This window comes from Megalops cyprinoides, chromosome 3 (genome assembly GCF_013368585.1).
Source record: "Megalops cyprinoides isolate fMegCyp1 chromosome 3, fMegCyp1.pri, whole genome shotgun sequence".
NCBI lineage: Eukaryota > Metazoa > Chordata > Actinopteri > Elopiformes > Megalopidae > Megalops > Megalops cyprinoides.
In genome coordinates, this window is record NC_050585.1 from 31,835,402 (window position 1) to 31,859,706 (window position 24,305).

The 24,305-nt window shown below is 39.4% G+C and overlaps 2 protein-coding genes across 2 annotated transcripts; one reads left to right on the plus strand and one right to left on the minus strand.

Moving 5' to 3' along the window:
- Positions 1-2,993: 2,993 nt before the first annotated feature.
- LOC118773996 (zinc finger protein ZIC 3-like) lies at positions 2,994-7,240 on the minus strand. The gene is made up of 3 exons (XM_036523080.1): positions 5,928-7,240; positions 4,826-4,989; positions 2,994-4,505 (listed from the first exon to the last, which is right to left on the minus strand). The coding sequence occupies exons 1-3, from the start codon at positions 6,925-6,927 to the stop codon at positions 4,323-4,325; spliced, it is 1,347 nt and encodes a 448-aa protein (XP_036378973.1). The 5' UTR covers positions 6,928-7,240; the 3' UTR covers positions 2,994-4,322.
- A 7,869-nt stretch (positions 7,241-15,109) lies between these two features.
- On the plus strand, positions 15,110-18,573 carry LOC118773995 (zinc finger protein ZIC 4-like). The gene is made up of 2 exons (XM_036523079.1): positions 15,110-16,070; positions 17,803-18,573. Exons 1-2 carry the CDS (start codon positions 15,110-15,112, stop codon positions 18,456-18,458), a joined length of 1,617 nt encoding a protein of 538 aa, XP_036378972.1. The 3' UTR covers positions 18,459-18,573.
- The last annotated feature ends 5,732 nt before the right edge of the window (positions 18,574-24,305 follow it).

The window sequence follows — 24,305 nt, forward strand, 5'->3', positions numbered from 1 at the left end:
TATTTTTAAGAAGGAGGAAATCATTACATGCGATTTGCGACAATGCGTGCTTGAAGTAGGCTGGGCCTGGAGGTGTGCAGTCTCACTTTATAGCATATGCGCGAGATAATTCAGCCGCTGACATTATTAGCGTCGCATAAACTCGGTTGCGTGACAAAAGGCGTTTGGAACCTGCTTGCATCGGTTTATCCTCTTAGACCGTGCTTCCCTGCTTAGCTAACAAATGCTGTGTGATTGATAGGGTGACTGAAGGGGAGACCGAAAGGTAGGGTTGTAGTTTGCCCGTAAATATGGCCAAATCTTACTTGCCTTTTAGATTCGGCAAAACCAAGCAGATACAGTGACTTTTCCTAAGGCTTTGTGCCGTTTTTTGATGGCAATCATCATTGGTAAATGCTGGAACCTGTTTAGTGTTATTGTACAATTTACTATTACTCCATAGTTGCAGAGTACCTTTACATACACATAAAGGAAAGAACAGGCAATGCGATATGGTACATGTTGCAATGTTTAATGTTAATCATAACTACAGTATATGTTTACTCTGTATTCATAATCGAATAGATGGAAGGGCAAAATTAGCAAAAAATAAAAATAAATAATACACAACATATCCAAGACACTTATAAACACGTGGGTTTACACCAAAGTTACGGACAACGTCATTTACAGCCGAGCCACTTCCCTAAAAATCTCTGACGACACGGCGATACCACGTGACTGGTAGGGTTTCTCATCCTTTGAAAACTTCTGGCAGAAAGCAGGCGTTGCCTATTGAGATTTATACCCAGTCGGCGTTTTATTTATCGAACTCTTCGCCTAATTTCAGCAAAAGTGCACTTCATTGAGTATGTAATGTTCATACCTGTGCCATTAGAACATTTTATTGTTTTATTGTTTCCTTCTCCAAGAATGTCTATTACGATCTAGCGGGACATCGCCATGTTGTGACGTCATACTAGAACTTGAACTGTCAGCGAGGATAGCCTAATAGGCGCCACTGAAAAATGTGAAAACCCTCGGCATCAAAATGATGTGTATATATAGGTCAGCTCTCTCTCTTTATATATCCGCCTCTTACTATCTTCTTGTCTCTATATGGGTGTGTTTTTGTGTATGTGATTGCTAGTGTTTGTGTCTGAGGAGTGGAAGGACGACGCTGAATTTTATATTGACTGTAAGGAGAAATAAATGAATATTGCGAATGATTGTTTACTCGAATTCTCTCAGGTTAAGTAGGCATTTTAATTCAAATTTATGGAATAGCTACTGACTGTTTACATGCTAAGCTATGCTATAGACAAGGAAAGGGGAAATTTTCGTTGCTGGGTGTCACTGACATTTCTGCATAGCCTTAAGTAAGGTATAGGCCAGGTCTACATGGTAAATGCCAAACAATCATATCGTCCGATAGATATTGTCTGAATACTAACAATTCTACACCAACAATTTAGTACATGCTGTGCCCAGTTCTTTCAATTATTAATTATTCTTTTAAATAGGTGCAATCTCCCCACTTCGGTTTCAATGCAGATGAAATTGGCTACATATTTATCAAATGGTGCGTATATGAATTTATTACTTTTATTTTTGTTTTCTGTTCCAATTAGTGAGTTTTTTCCCGGAAGTTTTCACGTGCGAGGCAAGTCAGAAAACGCTCTTGGTTCGGATTTATAAGCTACATCTCAAAATTCTAATAACGTGTAGCATAAAACATCCTAATAACGGATGAAGATACTGCTAATTTGTTTCTGGAATTGCAGCTTAACCGCCCTGTTCATTACATTTAATGGTTCGTTATTAATTGTAGCCTACGTGAATATTGAAATTAAAGGCATGTGCAGATGTATCGTCATTTTAAGAAACGTGCTTGCTATATTGACCTTGGGAAAGGTATTGCTACTTTACAAACGCCATAATGTGTATCGTATGTAATAAAGAGTTTTATAGAATGCACATTTTCCCACCAACTTCCATATGAATCCGTATTATCAAAGGTTATACATCTGCGGACTGTACCACTTAGTTGTTTCTCGCAAAAACGTATGGTGTGCCCGTGGGTCCTCGCATCGGAAACACTATAAAGCGTTAAGAACATATTTGTTAAGATCACTGCAACACGGGGTAGGTGTGAAGAGATGTGGAAGAGACTGACATATTAACCAAAGCACATCCTCTGGGTTCCTGTCAGAGGGCTGACCGTTCTCTAACGCGAACATGATCAAGCGCGGAGCAAATCAACCCTGACAACAGAAAACATTTTCGTCAATGTCTCCAGAAAAACTGGCGCCCCACTTTCAAGTTCACTTCGATTACCTACTTTATCCCGTCTCTTACAGTATCACCATGGGCGGACGGAGAATCAAATTCAGCTCGGCCTGCAATCAGTTGTATATCGCAATAACGCCAATGCAATGAAAACTACGCTTTCTGTCCATTGATAATCAAGGTAGTTGTGAGAAAAGACAAAGTTGGAAAACCACAATGTCGTCCTAGAAGTTTCGATTTTTTCATATGTCTCCAAAATGGCACAGTGACACACAACTGGTTAAACATCTGCTTTTCAGGCATAACTGCAGCGTCGTGCGTGACCCATTTCCTCTAGAAAGTGTTACAGCATCAGAAATACATTCTGACAGGCTCTGCGGCTTACAGTTCCAAGGCTGTGAGTTCATTTTTTTTAAATAATGTAACCTATATAAAATACAGGCCTACATCAAATACCCTTATTTTTGAACAACGGTGAATGATAATTTATTTTGAGAACTAATATTTAAAAAACTACGCAAAATATATGTGTAATGCTGAAGATTCAATACCAGCAGTTTTTATACCCTTTGATATGTACAATCATATCACGTTCATCAAGCCAGTGTGTAATCAAATCGCTCTTCACATTGCTAAGCAAAGTATCACGTTCATTTTCACAGAACTACATTTACAACAGTGCAAGCAGACACATAAAACGTTTTATTTTTAAAGTGAATGTGCTGCAACATTGATGCACACACTGAAACACATATTTTGCATCCACAGAGACAATCGATGCTGGAACCATACAAAGTAACTACGAAATCTGATCGTTTAGGGATATTTATCTTTAAACACTGGAAGTACTCGTGTTACTTTAATTCTTTTTATGGCTCACAACTATATGCATATACATAACCTCACTGCAAAGAAACTAACTGGTCTTACACAGGCCTATAAAAGACAACTGAGTTTATCCCCAAAGCGGGTACTGAGGTTGCAGTTGAAATCTAGCCTACGCCCTAATGAATAAAGTAAGCAAAATTCATCAAATAAAGTGAAACTGACCAAAAAGGAAAGGAATGCTAACACAAAAAGCACCATAATCTGTCATCGCTTTATAAATAAGAAAACCAGTCAGCTTTACAGAATTCGTATTGTAGGCAACAGACGGGCCTGTATCAATGGCCTCACATGCTAAAACAGAGCTGACGGAAATAAAACCATTAATATATAAACTATTGTCAATCCATATTTTTCATATAATTGGTATTTTTTTTTCATATCGGAACATGACACAGTTATGTATTAAAAAAGATACAATCGCAATATGTGAGCTTTAGATTTAAGAATTTTTAATGTTAGGTTATGATCCAAAACTGTACAGTCTTGTTAGAAAACATTTCCATAAATATCATATCAATGTCGGAACTTATACCGATATTTAAATTACAAATGGATAAATATGGCATCATGGATATGTATTTACATTGTTATTAACAAAAGGCAACGGTAAATTCAACGGTAACAATCGTAATCGAATACCACATTCCACCTGAAAACGGACGTTGACAACAGATTAGACCCCATCAAACAAGGAAAATACATTCACGAGTATATATTTATTTATTATTTATTTATTTATTTTTTGTTCAAGTTCAAGACAAAGACTTTGGCACGTTTCTTAAGACTGTGTGAAGTTTTAACAATCAATTCAAAGGTGATATGATCATCACCCCGACACCGTGAAAGATTTTTCCTTTTTTTCTTTTTTTAAATACATTTTGAGGAAAAATAAATGAAATAAAAATAAAATAATTATCTGTAAACTAAATATGGATATCCAGTATTTTTAGAAACTGTTATTGTATTATTTGTGATTCTGTTTGCTTCTCACTCGGAGTAAAAGTCACTTTCAAATCCTGAGAAAGGACAAGGCCTGGTGGCGCGTGGACATGCTATCTTATCTCCTCAGAAAAGTTGCTCCACTACCCCCATCTGAACACCTTAGGATGCAAGTGGAATTGGTTTCCTTAACCTTGTGGTACTTTGAGAGTCAACTTTGCTCGTTTTCAAACATACCATTCATTAAAGTTCGGCGGAAGTCCGTCGTTATGCGCTGAAGTATTTTGCACAGCTGACGGCGGTGTTTTTGTAGATTCCTCAGTGTTTGTTGACACCATAGCTGGTGGTGTAGACGACTCATACCCAGAACTTGCAGCTGGAGAAGACTCTGAACCTTGAGATTCGTGTACCTGTGATAAAATAATAAATTTTAATTTAAATCATAAGAATTGTATTAATTGTACTATAACATTAACATTACTCATCATATGATGTTCTCTAGGATGGTATATGCATATTTAGTTGAATGCAAAGGGCAAAACACATTTAATCAAGTTTGAACTGCTTTGTTTTTTTTTTCTTATTCGGTGCAGGCCTATATGACCAACATGACAAAATAAAATACAGTGAAGCAGAAAAGAGTAGTGCCAGTAGCTTACGACTCTATTTAGTGTGTAGCAATGGAAATAATTCCATGATGAGTGTTCAGACCCAGTAGGCAGTTTATTACCTTCATGTGTTTCCTGAGAGAGCTGGGATGTGTGTAGGACTTGTCGCACACTTTGCAGATGTATGGCTTGTCTGAAGTGTGCACGTGCATGTGCTTTTTTCTGTCGCTGCTGTTTGCAAAGCGCCTGTCGCAGCCATCGAACTCACATTTAAATGGCTTTTCACCTGTAAAATAAAACACACACTTGGTATAAAGCTATATTGGTTTTGGAATTTAATACATGTTTTACTCTTACATTATCGGTTCATATTTCTGTAAAACTATAACTATTGCAGACAATCTGATGTTTGCAAAACGCCCTTGTTGCGAATGAGGTCCATACGCTTGAGGCTAAATACTGTTTTCCTAGGACGTTACTTACGCTTGCTAGTTAACACCACGTCCGTCTCGGCAGACGTGAACGTGAACCCTGTTCGTCAGTACAGCAATCCAATGTATGAGTTCATTTGCTCTGAAGGAATTAAATCCCTGTTGTTTATCTGTTGAGATTTCAGACGTTTCGTGTTTTGACGTATAGCATATTCAACGTATAGGCTACACATTTGATTCGGATCATGAAAATGGGCTAGGCTATTTCAAGGGAATGTTTACCAATGATCTGCAAGCGCCGGAAGTAACAGGTCAACTCACAGAGGAGCTAGACTAAATATTGTACTTCACACGTACTTATCTGCCTTTTAAGAAAAGTATGCATTCCTTACAACATTCATCAGGAAACAGTAAAATTCCAGTTAGAGAAATCATTAAGAAGTCGTCCTAAAAGGAGCAACTGCACTCACGTTCACTTTTTTTTTTAACAACTTCATATTTTATATTTACTTATAATGAAGAATAAGGAATAAGGAAGAAGAATGGCTTCCCAAATGATGCCATATGCGATTTTTTTCTGTACAAACACTGGGCCTCCAATAATCCCCAAACGAAGCGTGAAAGCCTATGGAAGACTACTCTGCCTCTCCATATTCTGTTATCTACCCCTCCCCCATTTGAACAGTGCAAAACAGCGATAATAAAGCAACTTGTTTTGAAACACAACCACAAATTCGCGTCAAATAAATTCATAAGTACAATTAAATAAATGCATACAAAAGCTGATGTTTACCTGTATGAGTTCTTTTGTGTATTTTCAAATTTTCCGATCTGGCAAATATTTTTCCACACCCAGGGAATGGGCAGGGGAACGGTTTTTCTCCAGTGTGCACTCTGATGTGATTTACGAGTTTGTATTTGGCCTTAAAAGACTTTCCTTCTCTGGGACAATCCTCCCAAAAACAAACGTGGTGACTTTGTTCAGGTCCGCCAACATGCTCCATCGAGACATGCGTTACCAATTCGTGCATGGTGCTGAAAGTCCTCTCGCATGTCTTTTTGGGTCTGTTCATCTGGTTCTCATCTATCCATTTACAGGACATTTCTTGCTTAATAGGCTGTCGCATGTATCTGAAGAAAGCCCCGGGACCGTGGTGTGTGGGTACGTTCATCCCCATGTTCATATTGATCGGATGGTTGTAGTTGTGAAGTTGGGTAGTGCCGTAGTGGTCCGTCCGGGGGCTGGCAACTGGTCGATACGGGTCTGGTCTTCCAAAAATATCCCCGCGCAAACCCAAATGCATTTGACTATTTACTATGTGTCCATTTGGGGAAGTGTGACTCGCTGTCTGCTCGTGCAGCCCAGGAAACAAGAGGTGTCCCGGGCTATCGGAAAGTCCAGGGGGTCCATGCAGACTCCCTGCCGAAGGACCAAAGATCCCATGTTGGGCACTGCTTGCTGCAGCCTCTCCAATGCCTGCTCCGCGGTTTCTTAACAAAAAGTCCCTGGTTGAATTGAAAGCCCCGCTGCTGTACGAGCTCACTTGCCCACCGTGGTGATGTCCGAGGGCAGCTGCGTATCCGGAGGCTTGCGGAGTGAACGCAGACGTCTGGCTGGAGGTTATATCATGAGTTACGGGGCTGAGTTTGAACGCGGCCGAATGGGAAGAATCTCCAAAGGGATTGAGCCCCAACCCTGGGTCCCTGTTCCCCATCTCATGGTGCCTCGGTGTCCCAAAACCCCCAACACCTAGCGCAGAGAACTGCGGACCACTATCAAGAAGCATAGTCATCGGCCAGAAAAAAACAATGATAATATTTTAAAACAAAAACTCGTAAATGACAAAGTTTAACAAATTGTAAATAAAATGTTGAACCCCGCGATATAAAACGGTAAACAGCGAACTCTCTGTTGTTCGAAGAGCGAAACTCTCTGTTTTGAAGAGCGAAAAATAGACGGCCAATAAGTAGAATCCTTCTTTCCAGCAACTGTGTTAGAGAAAAAAACTCCCGTAACTATGATCCTCGAGAAAGTGGATCAAACTTTCCCCCCCTTTACAAGTGAATGATGTCCTTGGACTGATAAAGTCAATCACTCACTCCTTGCACATAAATGAACTCGGGAGGCAGCCCTACGATACCCAATGAGAGGCCAGCTACCTCCCTGGCACGTGACGAAAGCACAGTGAGTTAATTGGCTAGATATCTGTTGATTGGCATGGTTTAGCTTAGCGCTTAATTTTGATTGGTCAGTAGAGGTATTATTTGCAGGTAAGGCAACGTGACATTTCGCTTGAATAATCGTGCCTTGTTTATTTCCCCTCGAAACACGCCAGCTTTTTTCAAACTTTTTGAAATAGTTAGTACTTAGAAAGTGAGCTCATAATATCAGATCATATACGTATGCATATTCTGTCGTTTGTCGTGGACTATAACAAATGTAGCAAATGGGCTTTAGATACGTTCTCACAGCGATGAAAACCAGTTCCCAGATCGTATTGGTGATGTTTTCTGAAGTACTTACGTCTAACAGATAAGACATGTTGTCTGTATATATTATGATATAAAAGCGCCACTTTAAAATAATAGCTCTCTAGATAAAATGAACAACATTATAAATGTATTTGTCCTCTTTTGGGTTACATTCGTTCTTAAGCGTAGGAAGTTCATAATTCCTCTCATATTGATGATTTGTGACCTGCCCAGAAGTACTTTTTGCACTGATGCTCATCTGTTCAGATTAAGCTTGCTATGTTTTCATAACTCATCTGACGAAGTAACTTCATTTGAAAATAACGTTCACCGCGCATAGTTATGACTTGTTTTTATCCCTCATGTAAAACGACGACTTGCTTTTCACTTTATTTTCACAAATTATTTCTCAGTGATTGGTTGGTTTCTGTTACTTTTCATTTCACGCTGTCATGAGTATATTTGGCAGAGTTCCGAGTTCTTGCTTTCTTGCAGCCGCGTGGGAGGGGGTTCATTTTCCCCCAAGGCACTATAGGGTGTAGAAAGAAGGAATAAAGAGCAGAAAGGAAGATGGCAGTAATTGTAATATCCACAGTTTTTTGCTTAGCCAAGAAATCCAGGCTATTGAGCCAGTTTCACAAAGTTTTCGCCGATTCGCTGCTGGAAACATAAAATCTGATCAAGTTCAGAGACGCGTTGAATGTTTCAAGCGGCGCTTTATAACTCCAAGCCTTTCACATTCCTTTGCCCAAGTCTGTCTCACGAAGGAGCTCTCATTCTTTATTTTAGAGAGCTGGAAAAAGAAAGATAGCTTGAGAATCAGTGCTTCAGTCCACACGTATTCTGTTGCTATCCTGCACTAATTTCTGCATCCCATTCTACGAGAATATTGTGAATAAAGTAGTAAGGTGAGTTCATAATATTTATCTGTGCTGTGCAAAGTGATGTTTTAGTATAACGTATTTGAAATGATACATATTGGAGCAAAGTCTATTTAAACAGGGCTTGTGTGGTGTAGTTAGATAATTGTGTAGCAAATAAAGGCCCGAAGAACATGAAAAGGTTAGTTAAAATTTAAGTGTTCTGTATTGCCGCTAAATGCATGACCTGCTTAAAAATAAATTCCGGTCACGTTCGCTGTTTGTGTGATAGATACTCCACAGTGAATATTGTGTAATGGCCAGTTGATCTGTCCTGAACAGTCAGTGTTTGTTTTCGCTGCAAATTTCTCATGGAACATGGCAGTCTGTAGTACTACTTCATTGGTCCACGCGAGTAAATTTTAAAGGAAAGGGTAGCAAATAAGCTTCTGGGACTCACGTGCAGTTAACGTGTCCACACGTATGCAGTCTCTCTTACTCTTTCTCTCCCTCTCCCTTCTCTCTTTCTCTCTTTCTCTCTCTCTCTCTCTCACACACACACACACACACACACACACACACACACACACGCACACACACACATACACACTCACACCACGCGCGCACGCGCGAGATATATATTTACTCTTACGGCATGTGATTTATGGTGACCTTTCGTTGCTTAAACAATTAACTTGTACTTGCAATTTCATAACTTGTCCTATTCCGTCGATATTTGATTGGCATGCTGAAATGAAAGGCCCCAGTAGAATTATAGTATATTTCTATGTTGAACGTCATTTGAATAGCTACCAGATGATTGAGGAGAGGCACTCGCATTGTCTTGTCGTTAAAGAAAGCTATAATTCAAGTCGGTCACAGCCAGAGTGTGTCGTCTAGTGTTCAGAAGTCACTGACCGGCAGCACATAGAGGAATGGCCCTTAATTGTAAATAACGCTTTGTTTTAGGTTACTCTCTTCGCAAAATAAATTAACTGTTAGTCCCCAAATAGAGATCAGATGGTTTTATGGAGTACCCTAAACAGTCCACGTGCTTAAATGTAGGTCATACGCACCAGATGCATACAGTATGGCGGTTATACAAAATAAAGTTTCTCAGTGCACCCCCCCCCCCCCCCCCCATTTAGGTGGGTACGTCTAGACGTGTAAACGTTGTATCAATGTTTTCGCTGGCAGAACAAATATGTGCTCACCTAGTGGTTACAGACTGCTTCAGAAGAACAGTAGCACCCTAAATCTTAGGTCGAATATCCAAAGCAAGTCAAATGTAAGATAACGGCATCAGTAAATGTACTTTTACATTTAGTAATCAGTTTCAGTTTTCCTTGGTGCCTTTATACTTTGTGATTTTAAAATTAGACAGCAGGTGGAGGAATATGTCAAAGAGGCGAAGGCATAATAATAATAACAATAATAATAACAATAATAATAATAATAATATGTGAATGAATGTTGTTTAACTATACCAGGCTGTAGATATATTGAACACATAAAATCCAACTAAAACGGTACAGCTATCTGTTGTACATCATTTTGAAGGTGCATTTTAAGAATAAATAAAACTTCGCAAAAGTAGGATATTTGAAACGCTCCGTTAATGCAGCTTTTGATCTGAAATAATTTTGGCTGTTGATGTTTCTGACACCTTTCTGACAGTTTTGATAAACTTGTCAACCGACGGTTCAACTCTTCGTGTGCTTTACGTTTTCATATGCTTTGTTACAAACACAAGGTTGGACCTCATAGTCTTTCAACAAAGTTTGTGTGATAGGATAGTTTTGGATCACCGCGATGTATCTGCAGCCTCGAACGAGCATGCTGTTAAAACACAGACAATCCTGAGAGAATTCCCATATAGAACATAAAATATGTTCTTTATAAATGATCGTACCAATGTACTTTTTCATGGGTGGCCTGAATCTTACGTTTCAAGGAACGGGCCATCGCAAGCCATGGTGAAACTTCATTGAGAGTACAGATCTGTGTGCCGAGGCCTATGTTCGTAGCATAGGCCTGATGGTTCATTTTGATTTTTTGCATTGAAATACCGAAATGGCCATCCACACTATTTATAATCCATTGCAAATGAAATATGATAACTTAATTTACTTTTTTTTTTTTTTTTACAATATTAAAATATCTATTTCCCCTTGTGTCCGGCCTCCCCCAACATCTCAATCTATCCGCAGACTTAAGTATGAAAATAATCTTGGTAGTACTAAAACATCAAATACCGGTGTATAATAATGTATAATTCTAATAATGGTTCAAAAATAAAATAAAACTAATGTCATGTACTGTTACGTAATCAAAATACAATGTTACCAATGATTCAAAGCAAGAGTCCCATTATATCGCCGTTACGAGAATAGATTGTGATTTCCTTATGACAAATTTACACTATTATTACTATTATTACCATTACACCTGATTTCAACCCGTATTTTCGAATTTGAAGGTCTTGTCGACTGTAAATAGGCATGTTTGCCCGTGTGTAGTTTATCTTCCATAAACGCAAGGGCCGCCATATCATAGTATCACCTTGCAGTTTTCCTAAACATTCTTCAGACATAAGCAAGAATTAATTTTTGTTAACTTATATTTTAATGTAATTTTTCTCTAAGTAAACACCACTGACTAAATTTCGTTCGTCAGATGTAACTGTCAAACTCTACGCGTATGGATCATCAGTGCCATTTTAGTGGAACAAATGTTCCTATAGGTTTGGCTCAAAATGATAATGAATTTAAATTTAAAATTTCATTGTTAGTGTCATTTAACTATGCATTTTAAAAGTGATAGAGAGTATTTCAGTATCATTCCTATCTTAAGGACGTCACAGACGCATGAATTATTATTATTTCATTTAATAACACAAATAGGTGATTCTATTTGAAAACAGTTTTAAAATAGAATCGTTAATACACGCCAACTCAGCATATATTTATACCAATTATGACTGAAGAGCGTTTTTAAACCATCCTAATGTTTTTGCACGTTTGTGTTGTATGTTTGTCTGACATCAGTGCTCCACCTTACTCCCATATTCACGATGTCTGTCGTGGGCCTACGACCTGTTAATTCGAAATTAGAGATGAACCGAGAGAGCCGAGATTTCGTTATGCGTGCATAAACTCCCTTCCGCAGGCACTCGGGTTAATTCCCGCATCCGAGAATGTTGAAAAAGTTGCGATATCTCAATCAGCGACCTATGACCTGTGGGTGGTTCCATTTTCTTTCTTTTTTGTCGGGGGTACTCTTCTTCATTATTGACCCTTTCTGCGTCACTGCGCCCTGAGTGGCAACCAGAGCACAGAAACTCAGGACTGAATATTTGCTCTTGTCTTTTGCTTGTCAGCTTCTGCGTTTCAGTAATCCGGCCATGATTATCAAAATCCCGACCAAAACCAACCAGACCTTTACCACAATCTACTGGACAACAAGTTGGTGGCTGCACTTCCGGTCTGATATTTCAAGCGCAAGGCAAGCCATACGGGCTGTAATGACTGTTCCTGTAGGAGGTGTGATTTATGTCACTAATATGTATCATATATCCGAGTAAATTAGCATGTCACCCCAATCTAAGCGGTCCATGTTTTGTTGTGGCTAGAGTAAATGTAAAATATAAGACAAAATATAAACTCCAAACCTCTGTGTAGCTCCCTTTCCTCCACCTGTTTCTTTCTCTCTCTCTGAAAAACCTCAGTTATTATACAACACGAGATATTAAGCTACAGAAAAAAGAACAATATAAAAGTTTTGCTTGATTGATATATTGCTTCGTCTACAAAAGTGCACCAGTAAAGATTCGCATTTTCTTTCGGAGAGAAAGCTTGTATGTTGTACAGGGTCGCAGTAAACTTACACTAAGTTAACAACCACTGTGTTGTTGGTGTAGGACAGAAGTAAACGACATTTTCAGTATAGCAGTTATTTTTCAAAATTTTATAATGAAATAAACTCCAGGTTAAAGAAGCTGAAGTGGGTGAATTCCCGACACACTTGTAGCAATCATAGTGCCTGTCTTTTGAATCAGTAGGCATTAAAGGTGGTAAAAAAAGCTTTACACGTGTAATGTCATATTTAATTGCCGGGTATTTTAACCGTGTGTTGGTTAGGAAATATTTTTAGATCTTTTTAAATCTATTTTTTGATGTTCATTATACACATTGTTTTGTGCATTCTACTTGGCATTCACGTATTTAGGCATCTTTGAAAGAGGTAATAAATCCATTTTTTGACTGAAGGTTTTTTCCATGTATTTAATACTTGCATTTAAGTGGAAAGTATACGTTGTTATATAACTGTTCAACAGTAAACCCTGGCAATTTTTTTGGTAAGTTTTGCAAGTGATAAAATGAACCAACAAATAAACACGGAAACTGTTAAGGGCTACAGCCGTCCAATCACAGAGCTTTGATTTAGTATCGAGTAACTCATGCTTTAAAAAGAAATAAAATGTTTACAGTAGGGCAATTTGGATAGGCTACAGAATATGAATAGCGCCCCCTCGCATTTCCATAAAATAAATAAATAAAGAAAACAAAATAAATAAAATCAATATTTCTGTTTTATAATAGTTATAATACCATTTATTATATTATATTATATTATATTATATTATATTATATTATATTATATTATATTATTAGATGTGTGCCCGTGTGTGTATTCACACCGAGGCAAACGTTTGTGTATTAACTAAACGTGCATGTAAAAGCATTACTTTTGACTGCCTTTCAAATGAAAACCAATAATTTATATATTTTAGAAGTTACTAGAGAACCAAAGCTGATCTGTAAACCACAGTTTCTGGAAGTTGTCAGCTGTAAGATTCCTTGCATACGACTGCGCTGCATAATTAAAAAATATCCACGGTTCTTCTTACTTTTTAGGAAAAATCACATACTTTATCATGTATTTCGGTGATTTTTTTAGGGGAGAATAATTATGCAACATGTCTGTGTCCACAGGTGAGCGGGAATGTCTAGAACTACCTGTGCAGGGGTTCTTTTTTATTTTCATATATTCATATTTATTTTTTTAAAGAGCATTTTCTGTATTAATGTCAGTGAAATGAATGTCTCTTAAGTATCATTTTAGTGAGTTTAATTACCAAGTGCTTTCATAGCTCATAAATGCGCTTTTGTAACTTTTATAACTTAAAAAAATACCTGAGTTGTCTTGGCAGAGAATGCACAGACGTACACGCGCATATCAGATCAATCTGTATGTTTACTAACGTTTGTGCTTTTTAGTATAGAATCACCTCATTTTACCCGACACCTTGCTTGGACAGTTGTCATTGGAATGTAAATGGACCACTGAATCATAAATTAATGAAAGCCTATGCATTTGGTTTACTCGTCTGTACCATTTGCAACCAATACGAGGGCTAACCCCTTGGCGAGGTGAAATAAGTCGACTTTTGTCTGAAAATGCTTCAGCGAGGCAAGATTTTTTTTTTTTTTAAACGTAATTCGTAACCTCACACAACTGTAAGACAGTAGAGAGACAGTAGAGTAATAAACAAGCCATTCCGAATATTATGTTGATATTCTACAGATTACATGGACGGCTTTGTTACTATGTCGATTCTGGGTTCTTCAGAACGAATTAATGTTCTGCCCCGCCCACTGAGACACTGTACTGCTAAAATGCATCCAAAATGCAACCTATGTATTGTGCGAATTGTGGCTATTTAGTAACAGACAAGCCTCCACGGAAGGGGACACAGAGTGTTTGCCTTAATGAAGAACAGGGTATGAATCACAAACCCGAGCTGTTATGATGATTTAACACGTAGGTTAATTCCGACGTCTGATACGAAAGAGGAGAAACTCGAGCCGTGGAAGAACATCTTATATGGGTCACATGGGGTTTTATGATGCACACACACACACACACACACACACACACACTTACTTCCCCCAAAAGAATAATAAAGACATATTACAAGTGAATTAGTAAAACACGGTTTATCTCATGAAGTGTTTTTTCGGTAATTACTTTTATTTAAAAATGAAACTGTGACCTCGTTTTTTGCCCACATTAACCTTGTAGCAGCCGGAATATCCAATAAAGGTTTTTCGACTTTACAAGCGTAAACTGCTGTATGTTCTGAGAAAATGTTCTAATTTGGGGAATTTACGAGGTTCCTTTTAATGCTGCGCCTGGAAGTCAAAGAGCCACCGATATTTGGCAGTGAATAAGCGGCACATTTCAAAGCATTTTCTTTGCAATATTTTTAAAAGGAGCCCTGTAGCGAACGCATGCGTATCCCTTTAAAACAGCCAAGCTCCCGTCAATCATATCAAATTCCAGCCAATCCCAAAGCGCTCCGTTTTAAAAGCAGGTCTGCCTGCTGTGCTTTTATATTGCACCATGGCCTGTTTCGAAGCAGTTTTTACCACTCGGTGATTGCCACAAATCAAGAGGGCTCACAGTGAACGACATGGGATGCAAACCAACTTTAGCCAGCTGGCGTGTGGCTTTAGCTTCTTGTTCAAAGTTTATGAATTTCACATGCAGATGATATATAGCTGATTGAAATCACGAGTTCTAGGTAAATAAAAAGCATGAGATTTGTTCATTTTACGTGTTCATATTCAAACAACAAAACATGACAAGTCTGTCGAGGTTTAGTGGCTGCCCTCTTTCTTACGTCTACCCTGGGGAGAGCAATACTGAACCCAGCATGGCGCTGCCACCTTTGGCAGGGACGCACATGGGACACCCCACTGGCAGTTCCTTAAAACTCTGCCCCTCGCACAGTTTACGAGACAACCCCGAAACTAGGTCCAGTACTTATGATGGTTATTCAGTCCCTCAGCCTTCAGACTCTGCATACTCCAGTCATCGGTTAGAACACATTCCTAGAGGCATTGTTGGTGGAGCAGATCTCTTTGGAACAGGCATGCCACCGGTCACTGATCAACTGGCGTCAAGAACCAACCAACATGGTCCTATTGGAAGGTATCGTGACCTCCCCAGCTATAGAGAAAACGGAAGCCAAGCCTTTTTCACTGCTTACCACGAGCAGGCCCAGGGGTTTTCCGAAGCCACTCGAGACCTTGGCGGCCAAGTGATGCTCAGCCTACCAGGAGATTTTCTCACAAGAACAAACCCATACAGCCATTCCCTCAGCGGCCAAAGGGGCAACAGACAACAAATTGTAACTCAGTTTCTAGGTCTTTACAAACCACTGAATATGGCTATACATCGAGAGGGGAGCGACGCATTCCTCAGGTTCTCCAGGCAGACTGTGAAGTGCGAGATGGTCTGCAAATGGAGCGACAGCCAAGAGGAGTCTGGGAAGCGGCAGTGCGCGATGACTTTTGAGTCTATGTATGAACTCGTCACCCATGTAACGGTGGAACACGTAGGGGGACCCGAGCAAGCCGAGCACGTTTGCTTCTGGGAAAACTGCCCGAGGGAGAGGAAGCCATTCAAAGCCAAATACAAGCTGGTAAACCACATCAGAGTCCACACTGGGGAAAAACCTTTCCCCTGCCCTTTCCACGGCTGTGAGAAAGAGTTTGCAAGATCAGAGAATCTCAAGATCCATAAACGAACACATACAGGTGGGTGCATAATAATAATAATAATAATAATAATATTAATACGAATAATGTTAAATATGTTTTAGACACCACCGCTGCCAAACTAAAACACATAGGTTCTGTTCTTTTGCAGTTTCTGAAGGAAGTGTTTTTTAACGTTGATATAGGGAACTCTTAAAACGTGACAATAATGCGTAATCTGTCATAGGATTTTGGATGGAGATGATGATGATGGTGATGATTAACACATTGTTTATGATTAGGTTTAACGAAATATTTATAATTAATAAAACACGCAGGCGTGCGTGCGCGCGCGCACTCACACGCAACCACACAAACACACACGTATACATACGTACTATTATATATCATCTACCTTTATTCGAAATGTGTAAGAAAAAAAGCTCCCTCTCCCGCTTGTATCAGAGAAGCCTGACTGCAGCTTCAGTTGCTGACGTTATTTTGCGTCCTTCACTCACACAGAGAGATCGCAAAAAAATAAATATATAAACCTCGGGACACCGGAGAGTTGTGACGTAGATTTTACGCAGCGCTCCAACAGTTTAGTGAAGGGAAACTCCTACTCTTTAGCAAACCTCAAACAGAAGCACCAGCGCTGAGGGGAGCTCAGTCTCAGAGAGCACAATATACGCTACTCAGCTTTATCGTATTGGAATCCAACCATTGTAGATCATACAACATGACTACATACAATAAACGTTTTGTTCTTCATCACAGTTTAATATAATACAATTTAGACCCATGTTATTTGTTACCGGATTGCGGTTGTCTAAGGGACACACGCTGCACCTTGCGTAAAAGACATATATCCGTGCACATCTAAATGAGGAAAATCATGGACAAATTAAGTTAAGACAAGTTAAGACTCGAGTTAATGGTTACCACTGCTGGCGGAAAATATATCCAAGTTACAAGAAGTTACACAGAATCTGTGCTGCAACTGAAAATGAACGAATAACACGAACAGTGCTTACGTTGCCATGTAAAATCATGCTTTGTTGTAAAAAATATAAATAGCACTAATCCATCAAAATCTCTCCTGCACATTTTCCAGCAAAAAATCCAGCTAAACATCCAAATAAAACAGGCACCACGTTAACATGATCTTATCAGTATTTCACGCTGTGTACTTAGTATTTCTGTGAATGTAATAACGTGGAATAATTAGAAATGATTCGATGTTTTAGGAGCGCTTAGTATGGAATACAAATGCAAAGCAGATTAAAAGACGCACAGTAAAACCGATCTGAGTAGCGCAGGTCTCCCTCCTGCAATTAAATAACTGAAATAAGATAAAAAGCAAAAAAAAAAAAAGACAACAAGAACAAGAAACCCTGAAACGTAGCCACATATTTATTCACTTAACGTGCATACGTAGTCAGAATGTGATTTTAATTTGTTTGTAATTCAGAATTGACACACAATGATGATGGAGGAGTTAACATCAAACACAATGGAATGTCGCAGTATAGTGATTCGTATGTGTATTTTTGTTTAGATACACGATTCGAGTTTACTGAGCTTTTTGGACTCTCTCTACACATTTTGGGAGAAGGAGAGAGAGTAAATGTGCGTGGAGAGAGCAACTGACAATTTGTAACACACTGAGTCTTATGCTTCACAACATCTTACTAAATCATTAATCTTTTTAAACTGACTTTTGCGTCCCTGGTACGATCGTATACCACCTTCATGTAACAGGCGATCATTTCTCCTTCCTTTGCACGTTTAGGTGAAAAGCCTTTTAAGTGTGATTTCGAGGGCTGCAATCGGAGGTTTGCTAACAGCAGTGACCGGAAGAAGCATTCCCACGTGCACTCCAATGATAAACCGTACACGTGTAAGGTCAGAGGGTGCCAGAAGTGCTACACCCATCCCAGTTCCCTGCGCAAGCACATGAAACTGCACTGCAAGGCCTACGTGACGAAAGCCAGCGAGGATTGTAGGGATGACGGAGAGCACTTTGCTGAGGCCAGGTCACCTGAAGTAATGGCTGGTCAAAGCTTATCTACTCCAAAAGCTCCAGTGTCATGCACCGTGTTTCCTACCTCATCACAGTGCTCCCTATCACCGGAGACAGGAGATGGTTCCTCCCTGAGACAGCGTTTTCTCAACATGTATGACAACAATTTAGACTGCGCTAATGGATCGCAGACCCTTCTGGACCCACTGCTGCTGCAGAGAGAGCATTACAGGACTGAGATGATTCAGTACTCCACCAGCCACACAGGCCACAGTTTCGCCCCAAGCCACCGGACATTTCAGTCACACAGTGGCTCAGCATTCCAGAAAAATATTGTCAACGGCTGGTACACCTGTCATAGCGTCCCAGAAACACTGCCACAGCGCTCGTCAAAGCATTATAACAATGATAGATGTTCAGTGTGACTTAAGTGTCGGAAACACATTATGGCCCTCAAATGTGCTATCCGACATGTGGTAAAATGAATGGTTGGGGAGGTGCTATGCTTTCAATGACGCTCCAGACTTTGTTACATTTTATTTATTCTACTACTACTACTACTACTGCTATTATTATTATTATTATTATTATTATTATTATTATTAATTCCCTCAGTAGTCCATCAGAATAGCATCAAAGAACACGTGTCTTTGCTATGTATTTACGTTTTTGATGGGTGTTGTGCACTGAGATGGTTGACGTGTCACGTCACTTTTCCCCTAGTGACTGATATGCTTTAAAATTTGTGTTTAGAACAACTTTGATATCTAACAGTAATAAGATCAATTTGTAACAGCTCCTTAAAATATTTCAAGCTTCTTCATTCAGGTGCACAAAATCGCTCCTCATCTGTGATTTCTGGGTGAAAAGAACTCCCAGTTTTTGCCCTAAATAGTTATGATTTCTATTTATAATGTTTGCTTGTATATATTAAAAACGATCGAGAAAACAAAATATCAGTGTATATTTAATGAGTTAATTGTTCAGTTTTGTGGCATTTGATATCTGTAAGGAAGCTGCAAAACGGTGTGCAATAAAATAATACCCTCATATGCTTAATGGAGATGAATTGGGGCGATTCAATTCAACCGCAAAGCTCAATATCGAACATTGGGAAAGGTGACTTCCGGTTACAGTTGTGCGAGTGGATAATCGGATCATCGCAAACATCTTTGCGCCTGGATTTAATCGCCCCTCAAATTGTTCGAATTCTTTTGTAAAATTATTATTGTATTGGAAAAAATGTAATGAAGAAAATATAGATACATTTGATATCCTTTAATAAATTCCACAATAATAGCGTACGAAATAATACTGGATATTTGGAATGTCATTGCGCGATGTTTTATTTTCAGTATTTGTATTAGGATGTCTTTGTAATTATTAATTATTCATTATTAATCCTATGAATCGTGTATTTAGTGCTGGAATTGTTTTACAAAATATTACTAATATTTCGAAAATAAATATACAGAAAGTTGAGTGAATATTGTATTTAATTTGAGCTAAGGCACCTGAATCGTCAAGCATCTACTGGCCTGTTTTTTTTTTCATAGTTACAATGTGTAAATGAGAAATGGTGGGGGTTTGTGCTGATAGGGCCTCTTGCTCATCCTTGTTTTCTTATTTGGATGATGCAGCAGTTTACACTGATCATCTGCATGCGCAGACCTATGCATGTGCATTGTTTGGGCTCAGCGCAGCATAAAAAGCATCCAACATGATAAGAATGAAGATATTTAATTGAAAATTCTACTGTATATACAGTAGCATTAATTATACATATTTTTTTCATTAAAGTGTGTCTATTCTCTTTGATCAGGCAGCGTGATCAAGTCCAATCCATTCTTAAAGAGAGAGTGCCACAGTTGCACGCTGACGCCTCGCAGCTGCAGTAGAATACTGTTCATTTTAATGTTACTTTCAATGTGATTAAATAACGGATTTCCTGGAATAAAATTAGCAATAAGAATTAGCAGTTCTTAATTAAAAACCATTAATTGTCCCTGTAACGCAAGAAATATTCAGGTACCAATATACCTAACACCGGAAGGTTCTAAACAGGCCTTTACTGTAGTTTTACTGCACTGTCTTCGAACGCGGCTGCAAGACGACTTTGAGCGATGGAAACATAATTATGAATGTGTTAAGTGGCTTAATGTTGTGTCCACAATAACCTTTTTTTGTATTTGCCAGTTTATGTTTACCATTGCTTCAATTAGTCAATGTTTTAAAAATAAACTGGGGTTATGCATTCAGGACTGAAAATACCAACATATATCAATGCTGAGTCGATAAGGGTGAACAAGACCACAGTAACATGCAGCCAGAAAATGTAGTCTACTGAAGTTTCAGCCAAAACTGTCGCCGGCTTGAACAGCATCCATTCATTTTTGCTTCTCTGAGCGGGTCAGGCTTTGATTGTAAGGGCTACATGCCTTTTGTGAACTGTAAAGTAAGTCTTGTGATAGACATTCGACGAGGGATGGATTCTGTGGTGGAATATTAATGAGAAACCAATTAGACCTTATATACAAACTGGAGCAGGAAGGCTACTTTCTACATGCTAATAACGGATAACCTGTGCGTTGTGCATGTTTACAGGCGGGCGGGGGCGCGCACTCGGGCACGTGTGTTGGCTGTGCTCACTTGTAGCTGATGCTTGATTGGGTTTAGAGTAGTTTATTATATGTTGGTGATTTGAGTATTTTTCATTTCCTAATAAAAATGAACTTCGCATTATAGCAGCATCGAGTCAGTGCTGGATGCGTCAGGCCAGATGTGGGAATTGGGGAAAAAAGTTGTTAAGTGGAGAGGAGGCAGCTAACCATTTACCCACGAGCAGGGTCACACCTGTACGGCGTTAATGCACTAGGCACTCCTGCCATTGGGCTCTCACTGACTTACTGCAGCTCAAGTAAATGAATCGGTCTTAGCCTACTTATAACCCACATGCATTAAGCGTTGACCTGGCTACGACTTGGAACGTACATCGCTGCTACGCCCGATGCCCAACGAGAGCAGTGACCGTGCAGAACCTAACCACGATTTTCCTCAAGATTTCTGTATTATTATCAGGCCTTCACACCCACTTAATTAGGGGACCGTGTTGCCATTACATTTATCTCCCTGCAAAGCAGACGCTTTAAAATCAACAAAATCCATTCGTTTTAAGGATTATATCAGCTTCTGGGTTTGTTTGAGCTTGTTTTGGTTAATAAAGGTTAACAGAGTTGTTGCTCTGAGAATCCAGCTTTTAGACAGATTTGCGGTAAATATTCCCTGTTTTCATTGGTGTATTTCAAATCATCATGTTATTGATAATTATATTAATGAAAAATAGACACGACTGTTTAACCACGAAAAAAAATCTCGACTGTTCATTTCCAGCACTCAGACACACAACTCAAGACTTCATAATATTCTGTTTATAAAAATATTTCTCATTAATATACCAGTCTCCCAACAACAGAAATAGTGATGACAACAACAATGCCGCATCTCAACACAGTTCACATAACGTCATGTCTAAGCAACCTGAAAATGTTGCCGAGGAAACATCTATTTTGTTGAAAGAACTGAGATACGTTATACAAGACGCGATAAAGTGGGTAATTATAAAATTCTACATAAATGGTATCGATAATCTATCGCTTCTTTTGATAGTCAAACCAAACTCATTTGCACATTGTCCATTTACGGCTTATGATATTGTCACCAGTGTATGAAATGTTTTGGTGGGCACAACAACCTGATTTTTATGACATTTTAAAGGTCTAATTGATATCAGTGTGTTGACCTGAATACCGTTGTCTGTTTGCCCGATACGTATATGGTGGCTAATTTAATTTGCATTATTATTAGTGGGCAGCGTCATTAAACTGTCTTTGTAATTACATTTCCCTCGAAAGTGTTTAATTCCTACCAGTGATATAAAGATATTTTTTAAGCACACACTTTAATCATTGTAAGTGGTCCATTCTTTGATTGGTGATTATTTTGAACACAGTGCACTGCATATATTGAAAAGAATGAAAGAACACATTTCTGTTCGTTCTGTAATGAGTCTTGCTTCATTGAAATGACTGTACAATGGAAAGTTGAGGGTGATGCTCTACTAGTTGCAACGTTAAAACAGGGCAATGTGTATCACTGCAAGTCCTTCGTTTATTATTTCTTAAACAAAGCTAAAGTTTGGCAGTCACTGCAATTTATCAAAACCTATGTGTTTTTATGTGTAAGGAACGAAAAAGAAGGAATTACAAGGTACAGTGCATCGCAAAATATCAGATCTCCGCTTTTCTTACACCTGGAATATTAACAAAACTCAAAATCCAAATTATGGCATCCGTGCAGCTGTATTATTAACGGACTTCATTAAATAGATAATCAAAGTTCGTTCAACCAAGGAATTTCTGTAGAAATGCAATGTGTAAATTCAAGTTTTTAAAAAAGTTCATTCACTCAAGAAATGTTTGTAGAAATGCAGTGTATTTTATTCTTTGCAGTATTTTTGGTGAAAATTTCAACGCATTTTGTGGACATGTTTGCCATTATGCCGCGACCAAATAAAGAAATACATATTAACAGCGTACAGCCATCTGTCTGTAAATCTATACAGCAGTCACACAGAGGGGAGGAGGATGGGTGGCTCTGCATTAATTACCTCTTCAGTTTGTGCGCCTAGACTGTATTGTAGTCATTTTTCCTGTCGGAAGAGAAGGTAAATATGCTTGATTGGACAACGCAGGATTTTTTCCTGTGTTTTGTGGTTTGCATGGAGTTATAGCTCAATGGACCGGCATGCGAATTCAGAGGAGAACGATCAGTTCCACACGCTCCCCCAGACACAGGTATGAGAGTCCAAGCAGGAGAGAGAGAGAGACAGACAGACACAGAGGGAGAAACACATATTGAGGAAAAGGGCGTAGGAGGGAAAGATGTGGAGGAGACAGCAGGTTGTCGGTGCTGGGGTGAGAAAGCTAATAGCGACGTGTCAGTTTGCTTGTGTGGATTCAATAGTCTGTACATTTTTTTGCCGTGTTTTGCGGTGGATTCCAAAATGAACTCAGAACCTCCTTCTGTCCTCTCCCCAGTATGATCAATGTTTCTGTGCGAGTCAGCCCAAAAGAGCTGGCATGGATGTCCTTTTCGCTGATCTTAAAGCCCTGGAATCTGTCGTTCTGGCTGGCTCCCTGGCACCACGTTGTGTCCAGGCTGGACAGGGCAGGACATGGCAGAACACATTTCCTGCAAAAGAGGCTGATGAGCTACAAATATGGGAGCTAAAGAACTCTGATCACCATCCTTAACCTGTTTTTGATTTTTTTTTTTTTTGACTGGCTGACAAGAGCGCCAGTCTAAATAAGGATCACCCATTAAAGTTAAAAGTTAAGTTAGAACTGAACTCTGATCTCCTTGTTATAGTCGAAACGATTCAATGTGACTTTTTAAATTGACATTGAATTCAAATTAAGTTTATTTTCATTTAATTTGGCAAACCTGTTAATCATGAGTGTCCTGGATATGTAAAAACACACCCAGGGCGCTTAACAGTTATTATATCACTTCTGTAAGTCATCTACCTCTGCTTGCCCTCCACTGTTGACGGGCAAGAAGCATTTTACATGAGGGGTTGTTCAAGTCTGGGGAATTACAAATAGAGTGCAGCTCTGGGTTCGATTTCTGGGTTTTTTCCATCCTCCCCAGGTCAAACTAGGAGTGTTGTTGCTCCCTGACTTGGTTTCTTTTCATCTGATGCTGCCCCCCCCCATCCTTCTCTCTCCCCCCTCTCACATCTCTCTCACTCTCTCCTTAAGGCTGTCCTCTCCCTCCACGACTCCTACACCAGGCCCCTAATCTCTGCACTCCCCTGGCCCCCTCTGCTCCGGCCCGTCCTGCTTACACAGTGAGCTGTGCAGTGTAAGTGGAGTCAACCCCCCCCCCCCCACTGGCTGCTTCAGCCCGTCCTCTGACCCTGCTGGCCCTGTATGGCCACAGCCAGCCCGAGTCCTCGCATGGTCACCTCACAAACAGGTTTCTACCATAAATCTGTTTAAGGAGTGTGTGGTGAAAAGCCACACACACACAGGCACACACACACACACACACACACGGTGCACAACCATGCCTTTGGAAGACAGCAGGACAGGATGGAGACTGAATGTATTTTTGGGTCGACTTGGAGACATTCATGGTACTATTGAGAGGTACCAGGAAGCAAGGATAATCCAGAGGCAATAGGCAGAAATAGTACTTTACGAAAAAAAGAA

What these genes read in the sequence shown, in the direction of transcription:
- LOC118773996 (XM_036523080.1), bottom strand. Translation starts at nt 6,927, where the DNA reads ATGACTATGCTTCTTGATAGTGGTCCGCAGTTCTCTGCGCTAGGTGTT. An exon ending in ACACAAAAGAACTCATACAG is followed by an intron (nt 4,990 to 5,927) that starts GTAAACATCAGC and finishes TTTATTTTACAG; the next exon opens with GTGAAAAGCCATTTAAATGT. An exon ending in CTCTCAGGAAACACATGAAG is followed by an intron (nt 4,506 to 4,825) that starts GTAATAAACTGC and finishes ATTTTATCACAG; the next exon opens with GTACACGAATCTCAAGGTTC.
- LOC118773995 (XM_036523079.1), top strand. Translation starts at nt 15,110, where the DNA reads ATGACAAGTCTGTCGAGGTTTAGTGGCTGCCCTCTTTCTTACGTCTAC. An exon ending in CCATAAACGAACACATACAG is followed by an intron (nt 16,071 to 17,802) that starts GTGGGTGCATAA and finishes TTGCACGTTTAG; the next exon opens with GTGAAAAGCCTTTTAAGTGT.